At 41.3% G+C, this 26,119-nt stretch overlaps 1 protein-coding gene and 1 long non-coding RNA gene across 3 annotated transcripts in view; one reads left to right on the top strand and one right to left on the bottom strand.

Moving 5' to 3' along the window:
- LOC147301864 (receptor tyrosine-protein kinase erbB-4-like) overlaps positions 1–26,119 on the bottom strand; it is a 367,641-nt gene that overhangs the window by 66,987 nt on the left and 274,535 nt on the right. For both annotated transcript variants that reach the window (XM_086284333.1, XM_086284335.1), the window contains exons 14-18: positions 25,234–25,327; positions 20,925–21,079; positions 14,920–14,964; positions 8,690–8,822; positions 96–218 (exon numbers count right to left, since the gene is read on the bottom strand). In XM_086284333.1, coding sequence (XP_086140459.1) covers positions 96–218; positions 8,690–8,822; positions 14,920–14,964; positions 20,925–21,079; positions 25,234–25,327 — 550 coding nt within the window. The remainder of the gene's footprint in view (positions 1–95; positions 219–8,689; positions 8,823–14,919; positions 14,965–20,924; positions 21,080–25,233; positions 25,328–26,119) is intronic.
- On the top strand, positions 17,892–20,238 carry LOC147301865 (uncharacterized). Its single transcript, XR_015127310.1, has 3 exons — positions 17,892–18,150; positions 19,819–20,030; positions 20,114–20,238. It is a non-coding gene; the product is annotated as an uncharacterized LOC147301865 (long non-coding RNA).

Here is a 26,119-nt window from a genome sequence, read left to right as displayed (position 1 = left end):
GCTGCCTTTACAACTTAAAGGTATCAGCAATACCCTGTATTTACTTGATATTGATCGGCACCAGAGTCTGCAGGATGGCTTTACCACACACTGACCTTGTAGACTGTTCCGAAAGCTCCCGAACCCAAAATCTTCACCCTCTTCAGCTCTGTCTCTTTCAGGATCCGCAGCTGGGCCTGGTTTGGAGCAGTTCCACTGGGGGTCAGGGGCTCCACCAGCTGAGGAAGCAAAACACACAGACACACTCATATTAAGACTATTTATCCCACTCTCTGTCTCATCTGGTGCCAAGAATGTGAAGAAAACCTCCTGGCAGCTATTGTTTTTATTGCAAAGCTATCGAAAACTAGAAGTGTGCCTTTCTTTTACATCAAATCCAAATATTTTTAACCTCCTGCTACTTGGCACTGTGAATGCTAAAACACATCTTCAGAGCCACCGGGAGCATGCAGCAGGGTGAGGCCGCTCCATTTAAAATAATAAGTAAAAAGCAAGTCTAGGAAAGAGCGGTGGAAGGTGAACACAAGGTTTTTATTTGCAGCAAATAAAAAAAGAAGCCAAAAAACTGAGACTGTACGGCCCTGATAGTTATGATTCTGCAACACACACACACATTTATGAAAGACAAATAATTCGGGGGTGTGAATGTGGAGTTCTGTCAGAACTGGCAGTTGCCAGAGTGGACAGCAGCGTGCCCACCACTAGGCAAATCACAGTCTGGTGTCAGCTGCTATCACAGTCGACAAAGAGCAGCAGCTCACCAGCTGTGCACATACAAAACAATTCCAATTCAAGGTTATGACAAGCCTCCTCCGCACGCCGCCTCCCTGCCAGTAACAGCTGACACTGAGCAGCATCCCAGCAGCTGGCCTGGCCACCCGCCTTCACCGCTAGCCGCTAAACAAAGCCTCGGCGACTAAGTTTGAAAAAAGCAGGAGCTGGCACCTGTAACTGAGCCGTGAAAAGATCTGAGCCAGAGGCAAGAGAGAAAGCCACACACACATTTTCATCCAGGCAGCCTATAGTACACATCTCAGATCAAGCACACACACACACAAAGTCAATGCACCTGATCAATACGTGTCTCAATGAGCATATCGGGTCCCTCATTCGCTGCGGTTTATCAGCGGCATAATCACCCGGCTTGGCCACGACCATCAAACAATATAATGAGACCATATATCAGTCGGTCAGCCATACAAGCACTTACTCAATGTGATATAAAACCATCAGCACAATAGGACTGGCAATCGCAGCGCCGGTCCGGTCTGCAGAATAGATGACATTGCCCGCAGCTCGGCAATGACACGTCGTTTAATGGCTATTGTTATAGCCGGTCCTGAAGGCGCAGTGTAAAGCCCGCTGAGATGTCACTGCAGGTAGTGAGTTAGAGCAGGGGAAGGGAAATGACAAATTTCATAAGACGGGGGGAAGTGAGTGAGATGAAAGAGGGAAAGGAAGGAGCGATGAGAGGATGACTGAGTGGATCGAGTGACGGTAACGTGCTGTTTGAAACCTCGTTCGGTCTGTAGAGCACCAAAATCGCGTTTTTGTACGAGCGTTAAGATGAAGTGCGGAAACAAACGGCCACAGCTGTATCACATTGGGGCACATGTGAGATGTTTTAAAAGGTTTGGATCATAAATCTAACATGGAGAGAAACTGAATTTTCTTTCCAAGGTCAAGAAAATGGACCTATTTTTTTTTTAAACTCCAAACAGCAATTTTCTTATTTTTCTTTGCAATGTACGTTGCAGTAACCCCGCCATTTAAAGTGCTGCCTTGATGACGTTTTTCAAATCGCTTCAAATGCTGATAGAAGCATTTGACATCTTACCTGACAGTTAACTGTGAACTATGCACACATTTAATGCAACTGTTTGGGCATACTTGCTGAATCTGTGCCATGAAGAATGAAAGTAGTTCTCAAGGCAAAAGGGAGTCTGCCAAGTACATTTATGTAGCTAATAAAACAGCTGATGCACACGTGGTTACATTGATATGTACTGTGTCATTTTAGCTGGGAGAACTCATGGGAATACAGTGCTGAGCCCAAGCTGCACTTCCTCACATGGCCACTTTGGGGGCTGGCACCAAAAACGGGAATCAACAACTGTCGAGTCCCATGGTAAAATGCCCAAGTTTACAGCAGAATAAGCATGTTTACTGCCTTCTGCGCATAAAAAGTTCTGAGTTCAATAATCAGATGTCATAATTTATTTCTAACATCCCTGTGCTTTGTTAAGGACCATTTTAGTGCAGTTGTTTTGATGATTAATATGGCTAACTCTGTGGTGATTACACTAACAGACTGTCAAAGACAGGTAATTTCTTTAGTTTTGGTGAGTGATATTCTAGCATGTTCCTTCACCCTGATTAGCAGGTACCTGTCTCTGAAGGTCACCCATAGAGTCTATGCCTGCATCTTGTTAATAAATCTTCCAAGTTCTACCTGATAACTTAGCTGTCTTTTCTCTTATGCTCACCTCCGACTCCAAACAGCCAAGACAGGCTTTACAAACAGTGGGTATATCACTGCGTCTATACAGTGTGCCTCTGAGGCTTTAAATGAAATATGAAATTTTCTAGCAATGACTGGTTGCTGACTGGATGTATTTACCTCAACAGAAAGGGCAAGCTTTGGTCACATCCATCATATCAGCATGGTATTTGTGCAAAGAGCATTTTTTGCATTTCGGTGTGTGTGCATACATTGCTAGAATAACAAAAAAAAAACAATTGCCGCTGTGGGTGGAGAGAAATGGAGTGATTTGGAAAGAGAGAGCAGAGATGAGGCACAGGGAGGTGGTGATGGAGCAGTAATAAGAGCAGATGGTGACAGGCTGTAGTTGTCATTGTTTCATTAGGATGAGGCTGGACTGGACTGGAGAGGAGAGGGAGAGGAGAGGTCTATTAAATAAGACACAGACCCGTAGCCGACGAAGCTCTCTTGAGCTCGTTCTCACTCTCGCACACACTCACCACGCCACTTTATTTACCAGCTAATAATGCACCGTGCCTTTGCCAAATGAGCTTCACTGGTGGCGCGGTGGAGAGGATTGGGATGCTTCATTGGACAAATAAGCAGTATGTTCAAGCCTCGAGCTAGAATACATTCACAGAATTATTGTGTATTGAATAAGTAAACAGTGTCTTCAAACATGAACTTGCTCTGCAAACCCTCGGGTACATGCTTTAATGTTCGCATTACCCATTCAAAGAGCTACATTTGTTGTGTTGGCTGTAATTGAAACATATTGAGGTGAAACAACTTTGTCGTGCCACAAGCGTTTGCCCCAGAGCAGTCGCAGTAGGTGGTCTCGGGGCCTGTGTTGCTGCCTGGTCAATTTTCAGGTGAACTTTGTTGGCTTATTTTGATTCTTAGTGACTGATGTCGGACTTACGAAAGCACCAGTGATTTAATAGGGGTTAAAACTGGGTCACTGGAATTTATACCAGACAAACATGTTGTATAACAATAACCTCACAATTACAAATGTAAAAATGTGATAGCCATCTAACTATTAGACTCAAACACATGGACTGAGACATACAAGGTCACAAAAAAGGAATTTTCTTTGCACCTAACATTGTTTTATTAAACAACCAGCATCGTCTGCTCTTCATTCGAATGCGGGTTGTGTGTGTGTGTGTGTGTGTGTGTGTGTGTGTGTGGTGGGGGTGGTGGTGGTGGTGGGGGGGGGGGGGGGGGGGGGGGGTTAGCGGCTTTGAATGTTAATAAGTTTGCCTCAGCCAGAAAGTACATTGGGTCAACCCTTGTTTTTTTTAATTTGCTATATTGACTTTGTTATTCAAATCTGGCGAGAGTGCTTAAACAAGAGTGCTATATTGGAGAAAGGCGAGCAGTAACTAATTCCTCCACTGCTGTATGGACTGAAACAGACTTTTTCTTACTCATCTCTCCTGTCACTTGAAAAAGACTCAGTAACTTTCACAGTTATCATTTAAAAAGAAAAAAGTTCTTTACTTTAGGCTAAGTTTGGAAAATATGGAGGACCTAATGTGCCAAAATTGATGAATTAATAAATATGACTTTAAATAAACCAAAGATAATATTATAACTAAATATAGGGATTGATTATGAAATAATTAAATCAATAATGTTTTTCTTTTTTTTACATTTACTTGTAAATTAATTGCCTGTGTTATTTACTTTCCTACTTAACTTCCCTGTTGTTGTTAGCATTGATTATACGGTATGTATTATACTGTCTGTTACTCCAAACGTTTCTGCTCTTCTTTGATATTTTACAGTACAATATTTATTTGGACATTGGTTCCTTTTTCACTCATTTTCAGTCCAGCCCTTGTGCCTGAACGTTTTTGTTTGTTAAACCATTTAGCACTGACATATGAATCAGTCAAGCACAGTAAAGGCTCCTAATTCAAGGGATGAACCAGTGTTTTTGTCTAGACATACAGTTAACTTAACAAAGAATCAATTTTAAATTGTATCTTTAGGCACTTTGTTACTAGCAGGCTGTCACAAAACAAAGTAATTCGCAAAGAGCTATTGCCAAACATTTGGCATTTCTCAGCATGGTGTGGAGTGTGTCCTTAAAAAATTTGAGGAAAAGTGGAGGACAAAAGAAGAAGTGTCAGGCCTAAAAGAATGATCTGAAGCACATCCTTAAGAAACAGGAAATAATCCAGCAAAGACCTGATACAGGAGATAAGAGATGCATCCGGACCTTCAGCTGATCATCTACTGAACACTGAAGTGTCATCAGAAATGGTCTTTGTGGAAGGGTGCTGTCAAAAATGCTTAAGGAAAGGAAACAGGGATAAAAAGCTGAGGGATGAAAATTACACAAAAACTGGACTGAAAATCAGTAACAATAGGTCTAAACGAGTGATGAATCCAGATTGGTGTTGGAGATCTTGCAAAAATTGATGAATTATGAACACAGAAAAGTGCCATCAGATTTTGATCCACAATGCAAAAATATCTGGAACACATCTGATTAACAACAGCTTCATTTTTCAGCATGACAATGCTCCCCAACCAAAATGCCAATGCAGTAAAATCATACCTGCATAGAAAAACACACAGTGGAGCACTATCAGTCATGGATCAGCCTTCCCAGAGTCCGGACCTCAACATTACTGAAGCAGTGTGGGATCATGTTGACAGAGAACAGAACAAAAGGCAGAAACATCCAAAGAAGAGCTTTGAATGTCCTTCAAGAAGCCTGGAGAACTATTCCTGAATACGACTTAAAGAAAGCTGCCTAAGAGAGTTCAGACTGTGCTGAAGAATAAAAGTGACCATAACAATTTAGACACAGTAATATAAAGAAACAACAAAAATGTAGATACATAGATATCTAAATGGACCGATGCCTTCAGTTGAGTATTTGTTTCTTTAATGAGTCCATTTATTTTTTGATTACGACTCTCGTTACAGAAGCGCAGTGCATGCCTATAAAAAGTCCACTGAGGAAAGAAATCAAATCACAGAAACAAACAGTCCTGGTCCTCAGAACCCACACCTGATTATTTCTTGATTAGCACAACACACCTGACACCTGATCCAGCTAATCAGCAAAAGAAAGAAAAAACGAGACCTCTGCAGAGCTGGGATTTCTGCCAGGCTATGTTGGTTTTTTTTTATTTCCAGTCTTCAACTGTCCAGCTCTTTTGAGCCTGGTGCCCGCTACTGCCTCCGATTACTCTTGCTGGCTGACAGGAGTGGAACTCAGCTGTGTCTTCTGCCTCGTCTGCCTCAAGCTTTGACATGCTGGGCATTTCTGAGATGCTTTCCTGCTCACCACTGCTGTAAAGAGTGGTTTATCCAAGTTACCGTAACCTCTCTGTCAGCTCAAACCAGCCCAGACATTCTTCTCTGACCTCTCGAAAAAAGAAAACCCCAAAAAACAAGGCGCTTCGGTTTGCAGAAGTGCCTCTCATTGGATGATTTTGGGCTTCGGAGTATTTGGAGTATATCCCAGGTGATTAGCCCTTTCTAAAGAGGTTTATGTAATTTTATGCTATGTATCCTTATGTATGAGAAAACCGAGAGGCTGGATGTAATATAAAACACAAATTTGTACCTTAATCCTTTAATGCCAAGTATATCATATTTAATACATGGGGTTTTTTGAATTTTTGGGACTGCTACATCATCAGTGTAGTAAGCAATAAAACTGAACAAAAATGTCATCTGTAGCAAAAATGAAGCTCCAAATTAAACCTGATTTACGCAATGTGATATTTAATCTCTTTTTTTATTCGCCACAAGGTTTCACGGTTCAAGCCTCAGAGGGTTAACTTTCATACGTTCCACAATGCGTGTCATGTATATTCTCTTTGTTTAACATTTGCTGTGACATATTAGGTGTCATATTTGGTTTGAATTTCTCAGATCTTGGCTTAAATTTAACATAAACTTCAGTTGCATGCATTTCTGATGATTCCCCATGTCTCTGCTCAGTCAGCCTGCCTTGGGGTGAACAACAGGAGCTGTCCATGCTGAAACCCTTCATGTAAGAGAGCGTATGAGCAGCAGGGGAGCTGTCCTCACCCGTGGTGCTGAAACACTCACACCTGTACAAAGGAGCTAGAAGAAGGACCTTGGGGGGAGGGGGAGATGAGGGGGATCGAGGGGCGGGGCATCGGAGGATTCAAAGGCATTAGTCCTACTTCATTGAGCTGGGTTCAAAGGTCAAAACCCTGGGGTCACGCTGTAGCAGTGAGGGGACTGCTGCTGTTTGTGCCGCCTGTCCCCTGTGTGAAAGCAATCTGTTTTCAGGGGCTTCATCAAAAAGGCTCCACAGTATGTGAGGGGGTGAAGAGAGAGGTGAGGGAGAGCGAGACAGAAGGAGGAAAAACCAAAACCAAAACAAAAACAGGAAGTTAAGATGACAGAGGAATAAAGCGTCTGTTCAGGGAAAAAACGAGAAGGTGAGGACACGACGAGAGACAGACGGTGAATAGTAAAACAGAGAAAATACTGAAAGAAAGGGAGAACAGTGAAATGGCAGAGTGAGTGTGAGTGTTTCTTTCCTTTTTTTTTTGCAAGTCAACACAGTGCAACAGCCTTCACACATGTCCTTGATATGGAAATGCGGAGTCGGGCGCTCAGATCACGTTCTGACAGCATGCACTGGAGGCATCTTTCCCTCCCGTCTGACGCAGGAGGTGAGCACTCTGTTTAAAAAAGCTATGGCAGATAAGGAGAGAGAGGGGGAGTCCCAGAGCCCGGCGCCGTCCCCCAAATCCCTCATCCAGACAAGCTTGATCTCCATTCACAGACACAGAGTCAGCTCCATTATTCGTTTGAATAGAGAATCTGCACTCGGCCGTCCAAAGCCTATCACGTAGTTTCATCAGCCAAAAAAAAAAAAAAAAAGCGTGATATAAACTGCAAAAGCGCATGGTCTTTTTTTTTTTAAAGGATGCCGGGAGGGCGAGAGCGCGGGAAAGCATTCAGATGGAGAGAGTAGTGCGTGCATGCACAATGAGATGATACATTTAAGGGAAAACGAAAATCAAATGGAGAACCTAATCCCTTCTAGAACCAGCAATAAATAACAGGAATCTGGACTGAAATTTTAATCTTTCTATTATTTTAAATTACAGTAGGGGAATTACATATTCAGGCACCGATCACAACTGTCAGGTAATGGCATCGATCCACTGCTTTTGTCCTTTCGCCGTTCGGCTGATGCTCTGGTACGCGGTAACCGCCAAAAGACTGAGGTTAAACGTCCAGCTCAGGACACTCCACGGCTGCTAATATGTGAGCATGTGGGCGGAACCTGTGACCTGCTCTTAATCTGTGTAGCCCCTGGGCCAGAGGCGTTTAAGATTTTATGTCTAATTACTTTTACACGTCCCCTCAGGGAATGAAGGGGAGGGGGAAAAAGGTTATGCTGGCCTTATTTCAGGCTTTCCTGCTGCAGCACTGAATGAACATTGAACAGAGAAATGCAAAAAAAACAAAGAAAAAAGGGTCAAGCGGATCCCCATCCCCCAACCTGAATCCTTCTCAGCCACCCCCTCCTGCTCCGTGACACTACATTAGCGAATCTGCACGGAGTGAAGACTTCCCTCCGGGTCAAGCGGCTGTCTGAGCAGGGCCTGCTTGATTAAGATGGATGTGCATGGCTGGGATGAGGCAGAAACTGCCCATGGCTGCCCTCCTCTAATTCCATCTCCTGCCTGGCAGCTGTCTATAACACTGCTGCCTCTACCTGTAAATTATCCTAATCCAGAATGACAAGCAGCCTACCCCACCTACGGGCACGGCCAACTCGGCGGACCTGCAGTGATGATATGACTGCTGGAGGAAACAGTGTGAGAGAGTCCTGTAGCACCATAAAAGGCATGGACCAAAGCATGGATGCTTATATAAACCCTGCACCCTTCCCGATCTTTGACTTTCACCTTTGATAATGAAGTCCGCTCCGCTCTCTAACGCTTCCCAGAAATGAACCTTCTTCAAGGCCAGATCGATGGGCAGCGGTGACCATGCATAATTTTCCAACCTTCCTTTGCGCTGGCTGCTTTGGCTAAGTACCTTAGCCAAGGTTTAATATTTCAAGGTTTCCTTAAAGGTTTAGTGCAATGAAACCTTTTAAGGAAACTTAATTCAGCTGAAAGCATTCAGAAAACACAGGTGAGGAGAAACCTCCCAATATGTTTGCTCTACCCTCTACTCTCTCACCTCTGTCTCCAGGAAACGCCGCAAGGCCCTCTTCTTTTTGATGCTTTTGCGGCGAACATAAACGGCCACGCTGAGCGCCAGAATGACGATGATGAATAGGCCGCCGATGACTCCAGCTGCTATCAGGGGTGTCCTGTAGAGACAGGGGAAGAGAGAAAAAAAACATGAACACTGCTGAAACATTAAGAAACTAACGAGCACACTGCAATAAAGTGCAAACCTCAGCCAGTGCTGACAAATTATCCAATCTGCTCCAACACCCTTTAGATTTAACCCCTGAAGGTCAAATTGAGTCTTCTGCCGGAAAAATGCGATGCTCGCTTCAAGATCGCCATAAAAGTTTATTAGTGGAGCGGCCCATTTCTGTTGGGCTAAGAGATCGTTTGATGTCAGTGGAGCCATGTGGAAAACAAACAATGTTCTGCTAAGAGCCTTTTTCAGCATCTGCTAGCAGCAATTAAATAGCTTGTTTGTGCCGTGTTTCGCACAGTTAAACTGTCGATTTTTAATCGGTCAAAATGCTTCTAATGTAAGGCTGACACACACTCATCACCGGGCATCTAATACTGAAGCCGCTGATGTTTCATAGACAAAGTGTCCCTTTAACTGCACACAGCAACACTGGATGATAACATAGTAGTCTTGTTTTAAATATTGAATTTTACTGATGCTCCAGTTTTCAACAACAGTCATCTTAAGCTGTTTTGTATTCTAAGGTAAAGGAAATGTGCCTGAGGTGCTTGGTGAAGACACCTATGACAGAACAAGGCAAATGTGACGGGATGCCATGATCGGTCTGGGTGAGGGGAAACAGAAGTCCAAAACAGTAGGACAGAAAATCGCACATTTATCAGACAGAAGCTGTGCATTGTTTTCTTCACTTTTTCTCCCTGCTAGGTTAGATTTACATACCAAAAACTATTCAGTAAAGTCTAAATTATTAGATGTAGGGGGAAAAAAAGCTAAGATGAGGTTTAGATACCAAAAACTACTTGGCCGGCTTTACACTCCTATGTGTCTACGTCTAATGCGTCTAAAACTACTTTGTTCGGTTTATGCACCAAAATCTACTTGTCTAGGATTGGGCATTAAAAACTACTTCTCAGGCTTAATGCTTCTACAACTACTTAGTTGGGTTTATGCACCCAGAACTACTTGATTAGGTCTTTGGACTGAAAACGACTTGTTTTGGTTTACCCACTAAAGATTTGTCTGGCTTTGTGTTCTTTAAACTACTTTGTTGTTTTTACACACCAAAATCTACCTAGCTAGGTTTAGACACCAAAAACTACTTGGCGGACTTTACACTGCTAAAACTACTTAGTTGAGTTTATGCACCAAGAACTGCTTGATTAGGTTTTGATACCAAAATCTACTTGGCTAGGTTTAGGGATCAAAAACTACTTGTCATGCTTTGAGCTTCTAAAAGTACTTTGTTGGGTTTATGCACCAAGAACTACTTGATTAGGTTATTGGACCAAAAGCTGTTGGTTTGATTTGCACACTAAAATTTATTTGGTTTATGCACCAAACCTATTAAGATAATTGGGTTGGGTTTAGGTGAAAAACAATAACATACATAACAATAACACTGCTGATTTAAATGACATCAATGGGTCCATATGAGATGATTTGCGAGACCAGGGCTGTCTTCGCACAGATGCCAAAGGACACTTTGCACCTATCTCTGAGACACCAGCAGCTTCGACAGTGAGACAGTATTTGACGCCCCTGGAATGAAAACCGGGTTGGTTTAACTCTTCTTGCAAGTATTTTCCTTTTTTCTGCCCTTGCTGCATGGCTCATGACTTCTTAGATCACCTCCCCGACTCATGCCTTACTCTTCAAACAGTCCAATCTCCCACCAGCAACCACCCACAATCCTTAATGTGACTGTGGCCAGTCTTTCTCAAGTTGCTCACACCTTCCCTCATGTTGTTGCAGCGACATGCAATAATAAACAACCTCGGACACACACAGCTATTTTTACTACCTTCCCTAACCCATTTCACCAAACAGTCCCACCCTATAGAGCACAGAGCAATTTCTAATTGAAGGGTACTTCCATTTTCACAGGTCAGAAGATAAAAGCCTTTGAGGCTATGTGATCCTTTTACTTGCTTTATTAAAGGAGCCACAGCTTCTGCTACACCGCGCTGGATTTCCTTATAGTTAATCCAAGCCCAGCAACTCATACGAATTAGTTTTCACTGACTTTCAAATTTCGAACAAATGAGAAATTAACAGTACCTACCCTTCGCAAATTGCTTCTCCATCTTCTGAGGTGAATCTTGCTTAAGGCAAGCCTAAAGGTTGGAAGTTAAAAGCTATTTCTCTTCACTAATGATTGCACTAATGCATTTGCCATTTACATACCCCTTTCACTTGTGTCTAGTGTTACGCTACTACTCAATTCTTTTCTTAATAACACTCTTTTCTTTTGTTACCCTCATTCTTCTTCTCTTTCTTTCCAATCTGTATTCCATTTTCCCCTTCTTGCCGATGGCAGAATCAACACAACCGCATAGCATAAAATAACACCTGCTCCCACCTGATACCTGAAGTTGAAAACTCTATTAGTTGTGGAAGCCATTAGCGGCTAATGGAAGACTTGTGTACCACGGTGCTCTGGTAGAGGAAGGTGCCGCAGCATTTGCCATATCGATTGTGATGGACTTAAAGAAGGGGGAGCTTGAAATTTACAAAGAGGCTGTGGGCTTCGACATAATGAGATATACGGCCATGTGGTGAATAGTAATGCGGCAGTTTGAAATGATTAGGTCGAGAGGGGAAGACAGACAAGGAGAAACAACAAATAAAGGAAGTGTAAGGGGTGGGGGGAGCTGTAGATAGGAGGTGAGAAATAAGGAGAAGGCAGGAGGGGGGAGAAAAAAGAACAAACAAAAGAAGATGAGAAACTGGCAGTGACACAAATTACAGAGTGAGACAGCGCTAAACAAGGGAAAGGACTACTTTAATTAGGAGGATAGGTTTTATAGCAAGACAAGTGACACAGGGTCATCAGATGAGACAGGGGAATAACGCTGCTGTAAGAGCAGAAGAAGAACCCGGAGACTCAGCAAAAGACTCCCAGAGGAAAGTAAAAAGGTCTAATTTTCTGGGTTTAAGAGGACCTCGTGGCTTCTGTTTTTATTGGTATACTGGTTTGGTTAAATTCTAATGACTCCGTCTCTCTTTAGAATTTGCTCTAATTGTCTTTTATGGGTGTTTTAATAGAACTGTTGTCGTCCTCGGGCTGTTTAGGTTCACCACATGTTCTTAACCCTACTTGCTTGCTGTTGTTTTGCCCTTTTGTTAATAATAGTAATACGGTTCTCTGTGCCGTAGCTGGTAACGCAGCTGCTTTTATGTATTTTGGGGATTTCTTGCTGCCACCTGCTCTTTCAGCCTTTTGAACATTTAGTCTTGTATCTTAATAATAATAATAAAATTCTGTATTTTAAAAGTGTGATCTTTTTAATTTGTTTTTGTACTTTACTAAGCCAAGATATAATAGCAGCCAAGTCCCATTTCAATATCAGATCCTGGTTTTATAAAAAAGTTCAACAGTTTGGCAAATGCACCTATGTGTTTCCTTTTAGCACAAAAATCTGGGAGAGGATTAGCCAACAAAAGTAACACACAACATTGGGCATAACCAGCTATGAGTTAATTGATGTCTGGACCTCTGTAGGATGGTAAAAATTGGCACCTTCAACTTGTACTTTATTTGCATAGCACATTTAAAACAACTAAACCGAAAGCACTAAATTCTCTAAAAGCCAGGGAAAACAGGCGAGCTTTGGGTAACAACATGAAGGCCCCTAAATTATTATCAGATCTGGTGTTCAGGGGTAGCGGGTCCACAGTGTAGGGCCTACAAGTATTATAAGAACAGTAGAGGACCTTAGTGCCGTAGCAGGAGTCTGGATACTTAAAAGCTCAGATAAATAAGGGGAGGGGGGCCCATTCAAAGACTTAAAAACAAGCAACGGAATTTTAAAATCCATTCTTAAATAGACAGGAAGTCAGTGAAAAAAAGAGTAAAACTGGGGTAATGTGACGCTCTAGATCAGCGGTCCCCAACCGTTTTTGCGCCACGGACCGGTTTATGCCCGACAATATTTTCACGGACCGGCCTTTAAGGTGTCGCGGATAATTACAACAAAATAAAACTAGTACTGGTACCAAAAAAAAGAAGATTTATTCATAACACACGTGAAAAGACCCAGGAAAACCGAGTTAACGATAAAAACAATAACAAAATAACGCTGAAAACCGATAAAAACCCCGAAAAGCATACATTTCACACTTGAGCCTCTACTCTCGCGGCCCGGTACCAAACGACTCATGGACCGGTACCGGTCCAAGGCCCGGGGGTTGGTGATCGCTGCTCTAGATGGCTTTTACTTTGAAAAGACTCTGAAAAGGCCCTACTGTGCCTCTGACTGGGTTGCGTTTAGAGGTGTTAGGTCGAAGTGTGACTCATGACGAATGGTTTCTGCTGTTGTGTAGTAACTTTTTTTCCCAAATGCTTTTTTTAAACATTTCAAATGAAGGGATGATTCCATATTTCCACATACCAGAAAAGGAAAGCTGTTTTTTTTTTTTAAGTTTTCAAAATTTGACTGTGTTGTAATGCTTTGATCTAGTTTATTTAGAAGTTTAGGCTACTGGTCAGTGGGGCAAACGTTTTACCCCTAAAATGTGATAGATTAAGTGAAAAAAAGCCTCACTATTTTCTAAACTCTGATTATGACCCTGCACGTAATGAAATCACTACTTGGTGCACTATATTTACCATCTGCCATTCTAATTCTAAGTGTTTAAATGATTCACCGTGCTGTGGATCAAAAAAGAGGTAGCGTCTTTTACCCAATTTAACCTGAATGTTCTTAGATATGAAAAAACACTAACGTAGCAGATCAGTGATTGTAATTACAGAACTAGCTATTATGTCAGGAGTCTCTGGTGGTGGTCTGTCAACATAATAATCAAAATGGAGCTAAAACGTGCTGACAAGTTCATTTTTTCTTTACTCTTTCCCACAGCTTTCCATCTTCATACTTTACACAGCTACTTTACAGAAGTGGCTTCCCATCATCAGTTAGTTATTAAAGTGTTATCAGTTTTGCATCTTTTAATTATCAATGAAAAGATTCATTTAAAAGATTCACAATTCCTTTATACCCTCTCCAATGTGTTAAAAGGCCTAAAACTGATGTGTCACTATGACAAGTCCAAGTAAACAGATATATAAAAATAAATAAATAAATTAAGCCATTAAATGCACCATGACATTATTAAATAAACGTATAAACAAATTATTTGATAAAGTATTAGAAGAATACTCAATTCTGTTTTCATTTGCTTATGTGTATTATTTCCCCGTTATTAATTAGAATTTTTTTTGTGCATTTCTGCTTCATTACCAAACGAGGAGGGGGCTTTCAGCCTGATTAGAAATTAGCAATCATCTCACCGCAGGATGCCGTCTCTCTAAAGGATAAAAAACTGATACCACAGAACACTTCCAATGACAGACGGTCTTATTTAGAATGCTCAAAAGAATGTAAAAAGAAGAAAATAAAAATAAAAACGTGACCAAAAACGTATAAATATACTTAATATAAAGACTGGTGCTTTTAATGGCAGTTTCTTAATGTATATTTTTCTTTTGGCCACCCAAGTACTGCTTTTGCCATCACTGAAAAATAAATATAATAACGAAATTAAAATTAAAAAGTTAACTAAAAATGTAAAATTAAATTTTAAATAAGAAGGACAATATAAATATAAAATATAAATATAAAAATGTTGCTAATATCAGTTTTTCAAGCAAAAATTTACAACATACAAAGGACCAAAATCATCATTTATAATCAAATAAAAGAAACATTTTGTAAATATCTTTTGGCACTTTTGGTCCTCCATACACTCTATCCCACATCTGTTAAGGTTTTCAGAGGATTTTTGTTTTCTTTTTTTTCCCCTTGCTGGTTCCATCTACACATATCAGACACAGTCAAAGTAACATAATTGGACCAGACGAAGGCTTAGCACAAGCTTAGACAACAACATAAGATTCCCATGTTACCTGTCAGATGGACTACACTGTTGTTAATGAGCATCATAAGGTACGGGATTTAACAGAAACTTTAATGAGTTTTAGCAGGATCTGATGGTGGTCTCCCAGTCCCACATCACAAATGTATCCTGAGATGCCTTACCTGTCCATCATCCCAACACAATCTTGGAGTCTTGGCCCGACGCACCTGCAGGGCAGAGAAACCAGAGAGATCATCCATTAAATCGGGGACAGGTTATGAGTAAACCTCATGTTGCTTTTCTTCCACGTCAATCAGCTGTCACTGGGCAGGGACCTGTGAAATATTGAATCCCGAGCATGGCTGACCGCTTGTCAATATGACACGAAGAGGTGTGTGAGCTGGAAGGCTTGTTTGTTCTCATTTGGTTCACGTGCTATTTCAATGGATTTCTGGGCTGAGACAAAAAACCCAACAAACATCCCAACATACATCATTTAGTTCAAACCAAAGTGCTGTTTCAAACCTATGGGGAAATCAATGGGAAAGAGACAAATATCAATCTAAAAAGAAAACTTTCAATAGTTATAAAAGATTAATAACGGCAATTTAAAAAAGAGCACAATAAGGCCATTTCTGACTCCACTGAGCATTTCCTCATTTTAGCGACATAAAACAGTAATGAGGTTGAGAAATGTTGGGTGTGAACTTGTGATCTAAAGTTTTAGAGAATGGAGGTCAAGATTCACATATTCTGGTATGACAGGATTTACTGTCGGGCCTTCTAGTGGTATTAACAGCCACCCTCATTCCTCACACAGCTTTATAAAGTGGCATTTACCTTAAATATGGAAGCTGCAGGGATATTTCTTAAAAGAATCTAAAGCCTTTTATGGCATACAGTTTTATTGCAGTGGTGTTATACTGTTTGCATGTCTGCTTGATAAACGGCTGAGCATAATGACAGCTTGTCAGTGAGGAAAAAGGAGCCGCCCAAGTGATGAATACACAGATAATAATCACCTAAATATGCAAATTTCCTCAGCTCTTTGGGGTTTTTCCGCTCTCTGTATTTACAAAAATTTACATTTACAAAAGCAGCTTTCAAAACCCACCGCACGCTACCTGCCCAGAGACACGTGGCAGATGGACAAGACTTCCTACTCCCTAAAAAACAAAGTAAAGCATTAGAATTGATCAAATTGATAGATAGCAGCATGTGTTTCCTTCAAGGATTGGTGGAGAGAGAAAAACAGAGGTAAAAGAGCAATGTGACTGTATACGTATGTGCGACAAGCTTTTTGGAGTTAACCATTTTATTGGGTAAGCTATCTGTATTTTGGGCGAGGCCTGTATGGGTCAACCCATGGTGGAGCCTTTCGAACGCATTGACCTCATTATACATTTCCTTGAAGATTCTTCCTGCCTTAGGAAAACCTGATGCCTACACTACAACGTAGAGTATTTGAGGGCTTAGTTCAGGGTTAATGCTGCGTTTTTATTGTTACAAAAATGTACTTTTCACAAGGGTGATGGTAACTTCTGCTGCAGACCTAACATTCATGTACAATATCACTACCTACTGATCAGCTAAGTTCCTAGATGATCTTGTGGACTACAGTGGATAGATACTCGGGGTATCTATGGTTTTAAGATAGTCTAAAGCAGGGGTGTCCAACTCCAGGCCTCAAGGGCCAGTGTCCTGTAGGTTTTAGATGTTGCCTTGATCCAACACAGCTGATTCAAATGGCTTGAAGTTCTCCAGATGCCTGGTAATGAACTAATCATTTGATTCAGGTGTGTTGACCCAGGGTGAGATCTAAAACCTGCCGGACACCGGCCCTTGAGGCCTGGAGTTGGACACCCTGGTCCACAGCTTCGCTATGACAACCATCAGTAAGTACTGCATATCTCATCTAGCTGTGAGCAATGTTATCAAAGTCTCAGTGTAGCCTCAATGTAACATGGCAGCTACATCTTATACCTTAAACGTTCTGAGCTTGTATACAATTTGCAGGTAAGCCTACTTTACTGCTTTTAATTATGCTTTATTCTTTCTTTGCACATCTTGTTTTTCAGTCCATTTAACATCAGTGAGGTTTCTGCTGAAAGAATTTAGTCTCTCCAATGTCTACAATACATGTTTCCATCACATTTATTAAATTATCAATCATTTCATTGTTAATTGGCCCTGCCGTGAAATGTTTGATGACTGAAAAGAAGAATGCTGTAGTGTTTCTTGTGAGATATCACTCTTTATCTTTCGAAGAATCACATTTATCTTTTTCTCCAAGAACAAGAAATACAAGTTTATCTTTGTTTCTTCCTATCGGAACAATCAAAGCAGGATGGTGGTGAAAGCACAGCGATCAGTAAGAAGTGTTGTTAACACTAGGTAAGCTGGAAGTGATTAGAGTAGACTCTTAGCTGCTCATTAATTCCAGATCCTTGAGTGGAGGACTTTTGAACAACAAGAAAGACACAGGAGAACAGGTTTTGAATGCTTCGGTGTGTGTGCACGCGAAGGCTGTGTGAGCACACACGACACAACAAATTGCTTAGCAAATTAGGAGAGCAGGCTAACTTTGGAATTAAATCGGTGACAACTGTGGCTCCTCAAAAGTCACTTGGTTGTCAATTAAATGGTGTACCAAATAGCTAATTAGCAAGTAATCAGTGTCTGTATCCAGTGTTGTGTTGTGTGTGTGTGTGTGTGTGTGTGTGTGTGTGTGTGTGTGTGTGTGTGTGTGTGTGTGTGTGTGTTTTCAATCAGTTTTCTTTCTGCATTAGCAGAGAACAAAGGACTTTTCTGACAACAGACACAACAAGCCAGGGATTATTTTTTGTCAGGAAAGTCGTCTAATGAGTGACCTGCCATGTGAACGTGTCCTTAAACAAGGTACCGATTCTATACAAGATAATATTAATATTAATATATATATAATATAATATTCTTAATATATATATATAATATTCTTGATCTTCAACTTGTGTATCTGTAAATAATTTGTACCTTTTCCATCCTTTGTCATCCCCTCTACTTCGAAAATTCTCCTTTCCATGTCTCTTTAAAGCTGCACTGATACTATCAACATTTACAGGCTAGCTGCAGTAAAATAAAATGACCTCCTGCCATGTTAGAGAATGAACATTAAGTTCCTTTCTACTGCACATCGTCTCGCCAGCCCTGTTGCTAGGATTCAGAAGTCTAACTTTGTTTGCAGAGACCACCGACAAGCTCCACCTCAGCACCTCACTCATCATCTTCTGTCTGTCTTACCAGTCCCCACTGTTCGGCTTCTTCCATAATAGTCTCCCCACTAGCAGAAAATCTAAAAAGGCCTGGGCTCAAGTTCAAAGCCAAAGCCATACTGGCTTCAAAAAACAAGCTTTAGAGGATGAAAACATAAACAGGTAAGAACGGTAAATTTTCCCCACAACCACAACTGCCATTCTTTTGAAGACTTATACTGCTTTGGCCTCAGTATTAAAGTATGTCGGGAGAGACGTGATGGCTAAACTATTATTTATAACTTTGATTGGCAGGCATTTTGTAGAACATTAAGAAACTCACATAAATTCACTGTGTGTTTAAATCTGCCACATTTTATTTAGTTATTTTATAGTTTAAAAAGGAACAGAACACATTTAAAACTAAGTGCACTGGTGATACCTAGCTGCTAATGTACATCTGTTGTCTCAGAGCACACAGACAGTACTCAACTTCAAGACAACAAAAACAGCACATAAATAATATATTATAATATATGATATATAAAAGTTAATCAGTGATAAAATTCAATCAATATGAACAGACAGATAAAAGGCTGCTGGTGGTTGCGCTAAACTTAGCAAAAAAAGTGATGTTATCACATCCTTCAGAGCATTAGGGCACAGGTTAACCTTTAGGGAAATAATACTTTTGGATTTGTTGGGTAGAATATGATAGGAAGGTTTACACCGTTTTCATTATTTTTATGAAAAAAATAAAGCTAAGGACTAGCTTAGTTTAATGCTAACTGGCTTAGTTTACTGCTAAGCTAAGACCATTAGCTTAGCAATAAACTAAGCCAAATAGCAAATAAGGCTAAAAAAAATATATATATATATTTGGCTCTGTGCAAAATTATATACAACACAAACATCTGCCCAGTTTTTGGAGGTTGATGGGTTAGCTAATGGGGACATTTATAAACCTGTTTCCTGTCTCTATACATGGCTAAGCCGATTTCCAACTAGTTTTGGCTACTAGCTATCATGGTCTGGGTGCAGTGTTGCCAACTCCTCAGTAAGGAAAATTGCTATTGGCTGTCCTAAAACTCGCTAGAAGTCGCTAAATGACGTCATTGCCTAATTTGCATAATTGGTCATGCTAATCTAATTGTAACCTATGTTGTTGGAGAGAGAAATAACATCGTGGAAGAGACATAAAGTGAGTAAAAAACGTCCTAAATTGCATCTAGAGTTTATATAGAAATACAAATTAAATTTCTTTTAGCAATTATTGTTTTTTTTAATGTCACTATTCCAACCCTGCTCCTTTACCCGGGCTTGGACCGGCAAAAGTGACCCGAAATAGGCACTCTGGTGGAGTTACTTTGTGTGTGTGTGTTTATAAGTAGTTTTAAACCTTGTGATCCACAAAACAGCATAAGAGTAAAAGAGTAAAAGAAGAACTGACTGCGTTACAGCACCCGCTGCTTGTTGAGAGTAAAAGCAATACGCGCTTTCACGTCTTTTTTTTAGAAAAAAAGTCGCTAAGGGGTCTTTTTTTAGAAAAAAAGTCGCTAAGGGGTCTGAAAACTCGCTAAATATAGCGACAAAGTCGCTAAGTTGGCAACACTGTCTAGGTGTGGCTGGAAAATTCCGCTGAAGGTCTGGACCTCCCTGGTATCCACCCATGGGCAGGGCCTACAGCCTCCCTCACCTGAAGCTGATTGAGGCAATTAGGTTGGAGATTTAAGCTGCTTGCTGACACTGCTTCCTCGCCAGTTCGTCAACTACCCTATGTTGGTAACCAGGCCTCATGCGTCTTGTCTATGATTCTCAATGCTTTACTTACCTTGCAATCTTGTGTTCTAGTTACTCCTGGAAATTCCATCACACTGAACCACTCATCTTGGAAATCTGGTTAACCCGCCTGCTTTCAGAATCATCTCCTTGCCTCACCTGCCTGCCCTCCTGCCCTTACACCACCACAGGATCTTCACCGCTCAGTTACAGCTGACACACACCACCAAACCCACCCAGACCGCACTACCTCTCCTTCAACGCTTCCATCTCCCACCTGCACAGTAAGACGAAGATTTTCATAGCTTCCATCCTCTCCAGAACTCCTCATTGGCTACCGCTTTAACACTGCTCTCCTCTCTTCCAGTACGTAGCTAATCACCAGCCAGCTGCCGTTGCTTTCTTGGACCTGTCCCCTTGCTTTATCCCTTTCCCCTGGCCAAGACCCTCACGTCCCATGTGTCAAGCCTAAAGCCAAGTGCCATCGTAAACATCATTAATTAATAAACCTTTGTTGAAACCTTTCCTCAGCCTCCGCTTTGGGTAATCTGCACGTGGGTTTGATTTTTGGTACTCGGCCTCCAGCCGTTTTGTGACACCAGCGTAATGTACTAATGAGGGTGCTGTCAATCTAACTGTTAGCAAGAGAGCAAATCTGTATATTTTCTGAAAGTTAAACTATTACTTTAGTCCAATTTTAAAACCCACTACTTATATGCAAAACAAGACACTACTAATAGCCACTTGAGGCTAACTTCAAAAGTGAGCCATGATACACCCCATGTTAAAATCCCCAACTTTACAGCAGAATTAATCATATTTATAGCTTAGTATAACAAAACAGTTTAGTCTCTAATGTCCTGTTCTGTGACAACTATATGATTATTTTTTAAATACGAAACTCAGCCTTTTAAATTACATTATGCCTTAAAGAAATACACGAGTAGCTAATTGGATATAAAGTGGCAAATTCAACTCAATTTAAGAATATTCGTGGTGTAGATGATTATGTACCCTCTCTCACTCATAATGCTAGAATTAAGGCTAAAAAACTTTAACAGCATAAAAGCACCAAAGCCAGAAGCTGCTCAGGGTAACTATGAAGGCGAGTGGACACTTGAAAGAAACGGATTAACTTTTATACATAGACACATCTTTATGTATCATCCCTCTCTTACCCCTGGGTGCAATTGGCATGGCAGGGATGACACTCGTTGTTGGCCTTGGCGTATTTGAAGATGAAACTGTTGGCTCCCTGCAGCCCATCGGGGCACTTCTCTACGCAGTTAGGGCCGTCTTTGAAGTGGAGGCATTTTACACACTGGTCTGGGCCCTGTGAGGAGAGCACAACAAGGAGGAGCGAGATGAGAAGATGGGTTACAAAGAGGGTGGTAGACAAGGGGTGAATAAAGAAGAAGGAGGTAAAGGTGGCAGTAAGAGGAGATAACATAAAACAAGAACAAAATAATGGGTGAAGAGCTAAAAGAAACCAGTGGAGAAAAATAAAGTTAAGAAAAAGTTCATGGAAATTCATACAGCGATAATCCCACATGAATCCCAAGCAATGATTTATACATTGTATTGCAAAAAGTATTTGCTCGTGTGCCTTAACACACACATGAACTTGAGTGACCTCCCATTCTTTATCCATGTGATGTTGGCCCACAATTTGCAGCAATAACAGCTTCAGCTCTTCTAGGAAAGCTTACCACAGGTTTAAGAGTGTTTATGAGAAGTTTTGACCGTTCTTTCAGAAGAAAATTTATGAGGTCAGGCACAAAGGCCTGTCTCATAGGCTCTGCTTTAATTCATCCAAATTCATTTGTCCTTGCTTTGTGCACTGGTCATGTTGGAAGAGGAAGGTACCACCCCCAAACTGTTCCCACAGATGTCTTGGTATGCTGATGCATTAAGAGTTTCTTTCACTGGATCTAAGGTAATCCCCCCTCCACCAAACTTTACAATTGGCACAATGCAGTCAGACCAGTACTGTTCCCCTGGCGACCATCAAACCCAGACTCTTCCATTTGATTTCCAGACAGAGAACTAAGATTCGTCACTCGAGGAAACATATCTTCACTACTCTAGAGTCCAGTGGTGGGGTGCTTTACACCACTGCATCCGACCCTTGATGATCTAAGGCTTAGATGCAGCCATGCTGCCATGGAAACCTGCGCCATTAAGCTCTCTACGCACCGTTCTTGAGCTAATCTGAAGGCCACGTGGAGTTTGGAGTTGGTGACGTCTGTGCAATATGTGCCTCAGCATCCACAGACCCCAGTGTGATTTAGTGTAGCTTCTACTTTGTTCTAATCCCACTAACAGTTGACGATTGAATATTTAGTAGTGTGGAAATTTCACGTCTGGACTTGTTGCACAGGTTGCATCCTGTCACATTACCACACTGGAATTCACTGAGCTACTGAGAGTGATGCATTCCTTCACACATTTTTGTAGTAGCAGTCTGCATGTCTGGATGTTTGATTTTATACACCTGTGGCCATGAAAGTGATTGGAACACCTGAATTAAAAGATTTGGATGGGAGAGTGAACACTTTTGGCAGTATAATCCATGTTGAGCTAAAGTGCCTGGAATTTATTCCACTGTATCCCTGATAAAACTGGGAAAATGGTTAGGGAGTCAGGTTGTGCCAAAAAAAAGTGCACACTGAAAGTGATGGAGGAGACGACAAGAGGTAAGTGAACACGAGCTCAGCTGCAGCAGGAGCATGAATAAGTTAGAATGGGAGCGGAAAACTGACTGTACACTTTGTGTGAATGTCTATGTGCGTGTGCACGAAGTGCTGACAAAAGTGTAAGCTTAAAATTGCACAGAGGTGTGTGTATGTGTGTGTTGTGAAGAACAAGTTGCATTCTGGCGGCTGGGCTTTTCAGCTCCACGCTCTGCTGCTAACGACAGCCACGGCGACCTGATGGACAGCTTCTCACCACTTGACACATTTAGACACACACCATCAATAAACATTATGCTCACTTTGCGTAGTTGCGTGTCTGTGTGTGAGCAGGGCAGATGCATACAGATGTCCGAATGCATTTAAGTATGTCCGTGGACACTGCGCATGTGCGTCTGCGTGTGACTGAGCACCCGTGGATGATTGACTCTGGTGTTATTCACTGCTCAGCTGTGACCAGCATCCCAACGTCACCAGCCTTTGCGCATCCTTGAGGAGCTGCTCTTTCTCTCTTCATCTGTTATTCTCTCCCTCAGACAGTCATAAAAGGTTAGTCACACAGTCACTAGAATCCGTGAAACAAGTCATGCTGCACATTAGATGCAACTTTTTCGTAATGAAACATTGCGCTGTAAAATCAGCTTCCTGTACAGTTATAGATCGTACCCACATTTGTCCCACTACAGTATTTATGCCACCAGGATTCAGAATTCATCATAGTAAAGAAAAAAAACAACAAGCAGGTAATTTAATTAAATAACAGTATTGTAATGGATATTATTGGATGTAATCACTCTATACTGTATGTGAGCACAAGTAATTTAGTCCAGGGGTTTTGAAATAGCTCAGAAAAAGTTTCCAAGGATATTCTCATAACCACGTGGATGTACCTGGTTTCAAATTCGCACGTCTTGATAACGCAGAATAAGTCACATACACAATATGCACAAATGGCCATATCTTTGAATTCAGGTGTTTTCAATCCATTTGACAGAGGCGTATAAAAACAAGTACCTAACCATACAGTCTGCCTTTATAAACATCTGTGAGAGAATGGGTCGTCCTACTGAGCTAACTGGAACAGAGTGCAGTGCTGTAATAGGATGTGGGACCAGCTCCCAGTTTGGATTCGGGAGACAGACACCCTCTCTACTTTTTCTTTTTCATAACGCTTATAGTTGAATCAGGTGACTCTGAATCCTCTCTTAGTTACAGTAGAATATGCCTAGGCTGCTGGGCGCTTGCCATGATGCACTGAGTGTTTCCTCTTCACTCAGTCATGTTTATCTCATTTCATCTCTGGCTCTCTTCCACAGTGTCTTTGTCCTGTCTTCCTCCCCTCACCCCAACAAATCGTGTTAGAAAGCTGTCCCTCTCTGAGCCTGGTTCTACTGGAAACTTGTTCCTCTTTAAAGGGAGTTTTTCCTTCCCACTGTTGCCTAGGACTTGCTCAAAGGGGATTGTTTAATTGTTGGTGTTTTCTCTGTACTATTGTAGGGTCTTTACCTTTTAACATAAAGCACTTGAAGACAACTGCTGTTATGATTTGGTGCTAGATCTATAAAACTGAATTGAATCACGCTGAAATTGAATTCATGTCTTGCTCTTTCAGTATTTTTTCTGGCCCCTGGTGTCATCCATATGTATATTTAAAAATATTTATTTTGAAGGTGAGCTGTCTCACCTTCAAAATAAAAATTGCTGTAGTAAGGCACGCATTTTCCACTGAAGGGAAATGTTCTTTGTTTCTGGTTCGAACTTTCACCACACCTCGGGAATTCGTTGGTGATTGCTGCAATCACCTGTAGTTTTATATGAAGAATAGTAACTTGTCTGCAAACAATCTGCTGGTAACCAAACAAATCACAAGGAGGGTTTTGGTACAGCATCCTCATTGTGAAGGATTTCACCTGTCAACAGCCAGCAACCTCAAGGAACCGCTTAGCAAACGGTCAAGGAATACACATCGCTGACAGAGGGTCGTTGACCAGTCTCTAGACTTTAGTTGACAATAATTCTGATCATGTCCTGAGATCTGTATTCAGTTACAACATCTAGACTGATTTGTCAGCTTACTATATTTTCTTTTTATGCTTTTTACAAGTACAAAGTACAGAAAATATATAGTAATTCACAGGAATTTTAGCAAAAACTACCGCAGTTATGTTGTGGAGATTATTTTTGGCATATGTGGATTCTTCTGCTTTCCAATCCCTTTAATCATCCTGCAACTCCTGAGACGTTTGGCAACCTTTTCTGGGCGTCCCTGCAGGTTTGATACGAGCACTGGCGTATACCCTAGCATGATAATGATGCAGCTGCAGCCTTGCATGAGCAGATTTGTTTGCATTTGGTGTTGCTGCGTACAATTTCTGTGCACATGCATGCAGATGTGCATGTTCTCCACTGACATTTCAGCAAGGAAACATTTTGGAGAGTCGTATTGCGATCATTCTAAAAGTGACTTTACCGGAAGGTCAGAATCTAATCTCATTTTGCTTTTTTTTTGACTGTGTGCATGGGTGCTTGCCAAAAGCATGCCTCCAAAAGTAGCTACAGTACTTTATCATCCCTCCCATTAACCTACCATTCACCTTTGCAAACAGTACTTATATCTTCAGAAATCCTGTGTGCAAAACACAGCAAAATAAGTTGGAAATCCACTTTGGCACGTAGAAGATAGTCCCCTATCTCGCACAGAAAAATGAGGAGTGGTTTTAATCTAAACAGCTTATTTCCTGTATTTATAAAATGTATTCTTAAGTAAAAAGGAAGTTGAGACTGAGGGTCTTACCGGACCGAGACATGTCACAGTGTTTCCATCCATCTTCTCACATTGGTTATCGCACGCCAGGCACACGGATCCATTGGCAAATTCACGCTCTTCCCTGATAAATAAGAAAAATGAAAATAGGAATGCATGTATTATAGATTTGAGAGCACAGTGAAATATTGATTAAGAGCATGCCGCAAGTACGAGCTGTACATTGAGGCCTTTTTCAACAAAATCAAGTGTGATACAACAACCGGTTTATCTGGGTCATCTCCAAGATGCAGTGCCCTCTGCTGAAGGGGCATGCAGGGCAGCGAGCTACCTAAAACTATTTGACCAGGTTAACGGCTTAGTATGGTCAATATGCTTACAGAGAAAGTCCATGAATAATGAACGTCTTTTTAAATCATAGGCAAACATGAGGGGATGTGTGGAAGGTGGAGGAAGCAGGAGAAGAGATGGTGGGAGGGAAGGAGGAACGGGAAAGATGGTATGAAAGGCCACGGAGAGGGCATTTAGAGAGGGAGTTTGCTTTTGATAGGACCAAAGTGAAGAGACAGAGGGAGTGTGTAATAAAAGAAAAAGAAAAAAAAGCCAAACACATTTTCTTTTCATCCCGTTATCAAAGAATCACTGCGGTTCCTGCAACGTCTAAAACGCTTCAGTCAGCCGGTTAATGTGTACTTTATGTTGGTTTTGTTTTTTCGCTTCTGAGGGGAAAGAAAGTAAACAATAGAGCTCGATATTGGGTTTATACACTGCAATTACCCTGGCAGGAGCTCCACATAGCCCCAGGCCTTACTGTTGAATCCTTATATGTGTATATTGGTGTGTTTCTGTGCGTGATTGTGTGTGTGTGTGTCTGGGTGTGTGCACTCGCATACTCTCAATCTAAAAATTCCTGTCT

Source organism: Aulonocara sp. 'chitande type north' Nkhata Bay, linkage group LG23, assembly GCF_057382095.1.
Source record: "Aulonocara sp. 'chitande type north' Nkhata Bay isolate Kocher_YH1m ecotype deep benthic linkage group LG23, A_spYH_male_GT1.1, whole genome shotgun sequence".
NCBI lineage: Eukaryota > Metazoa > Chordata > Actinopteri > Cichliformes > Cichlidae > Aulonocara > Aulonocara sp. 'chitande type north' Nkhata Bay.
The sequence above is the reverse complement of the archived record's forward strand: the minus strand, read 5'-3'. Positions and strand labels throughout refer to the sequence as shown.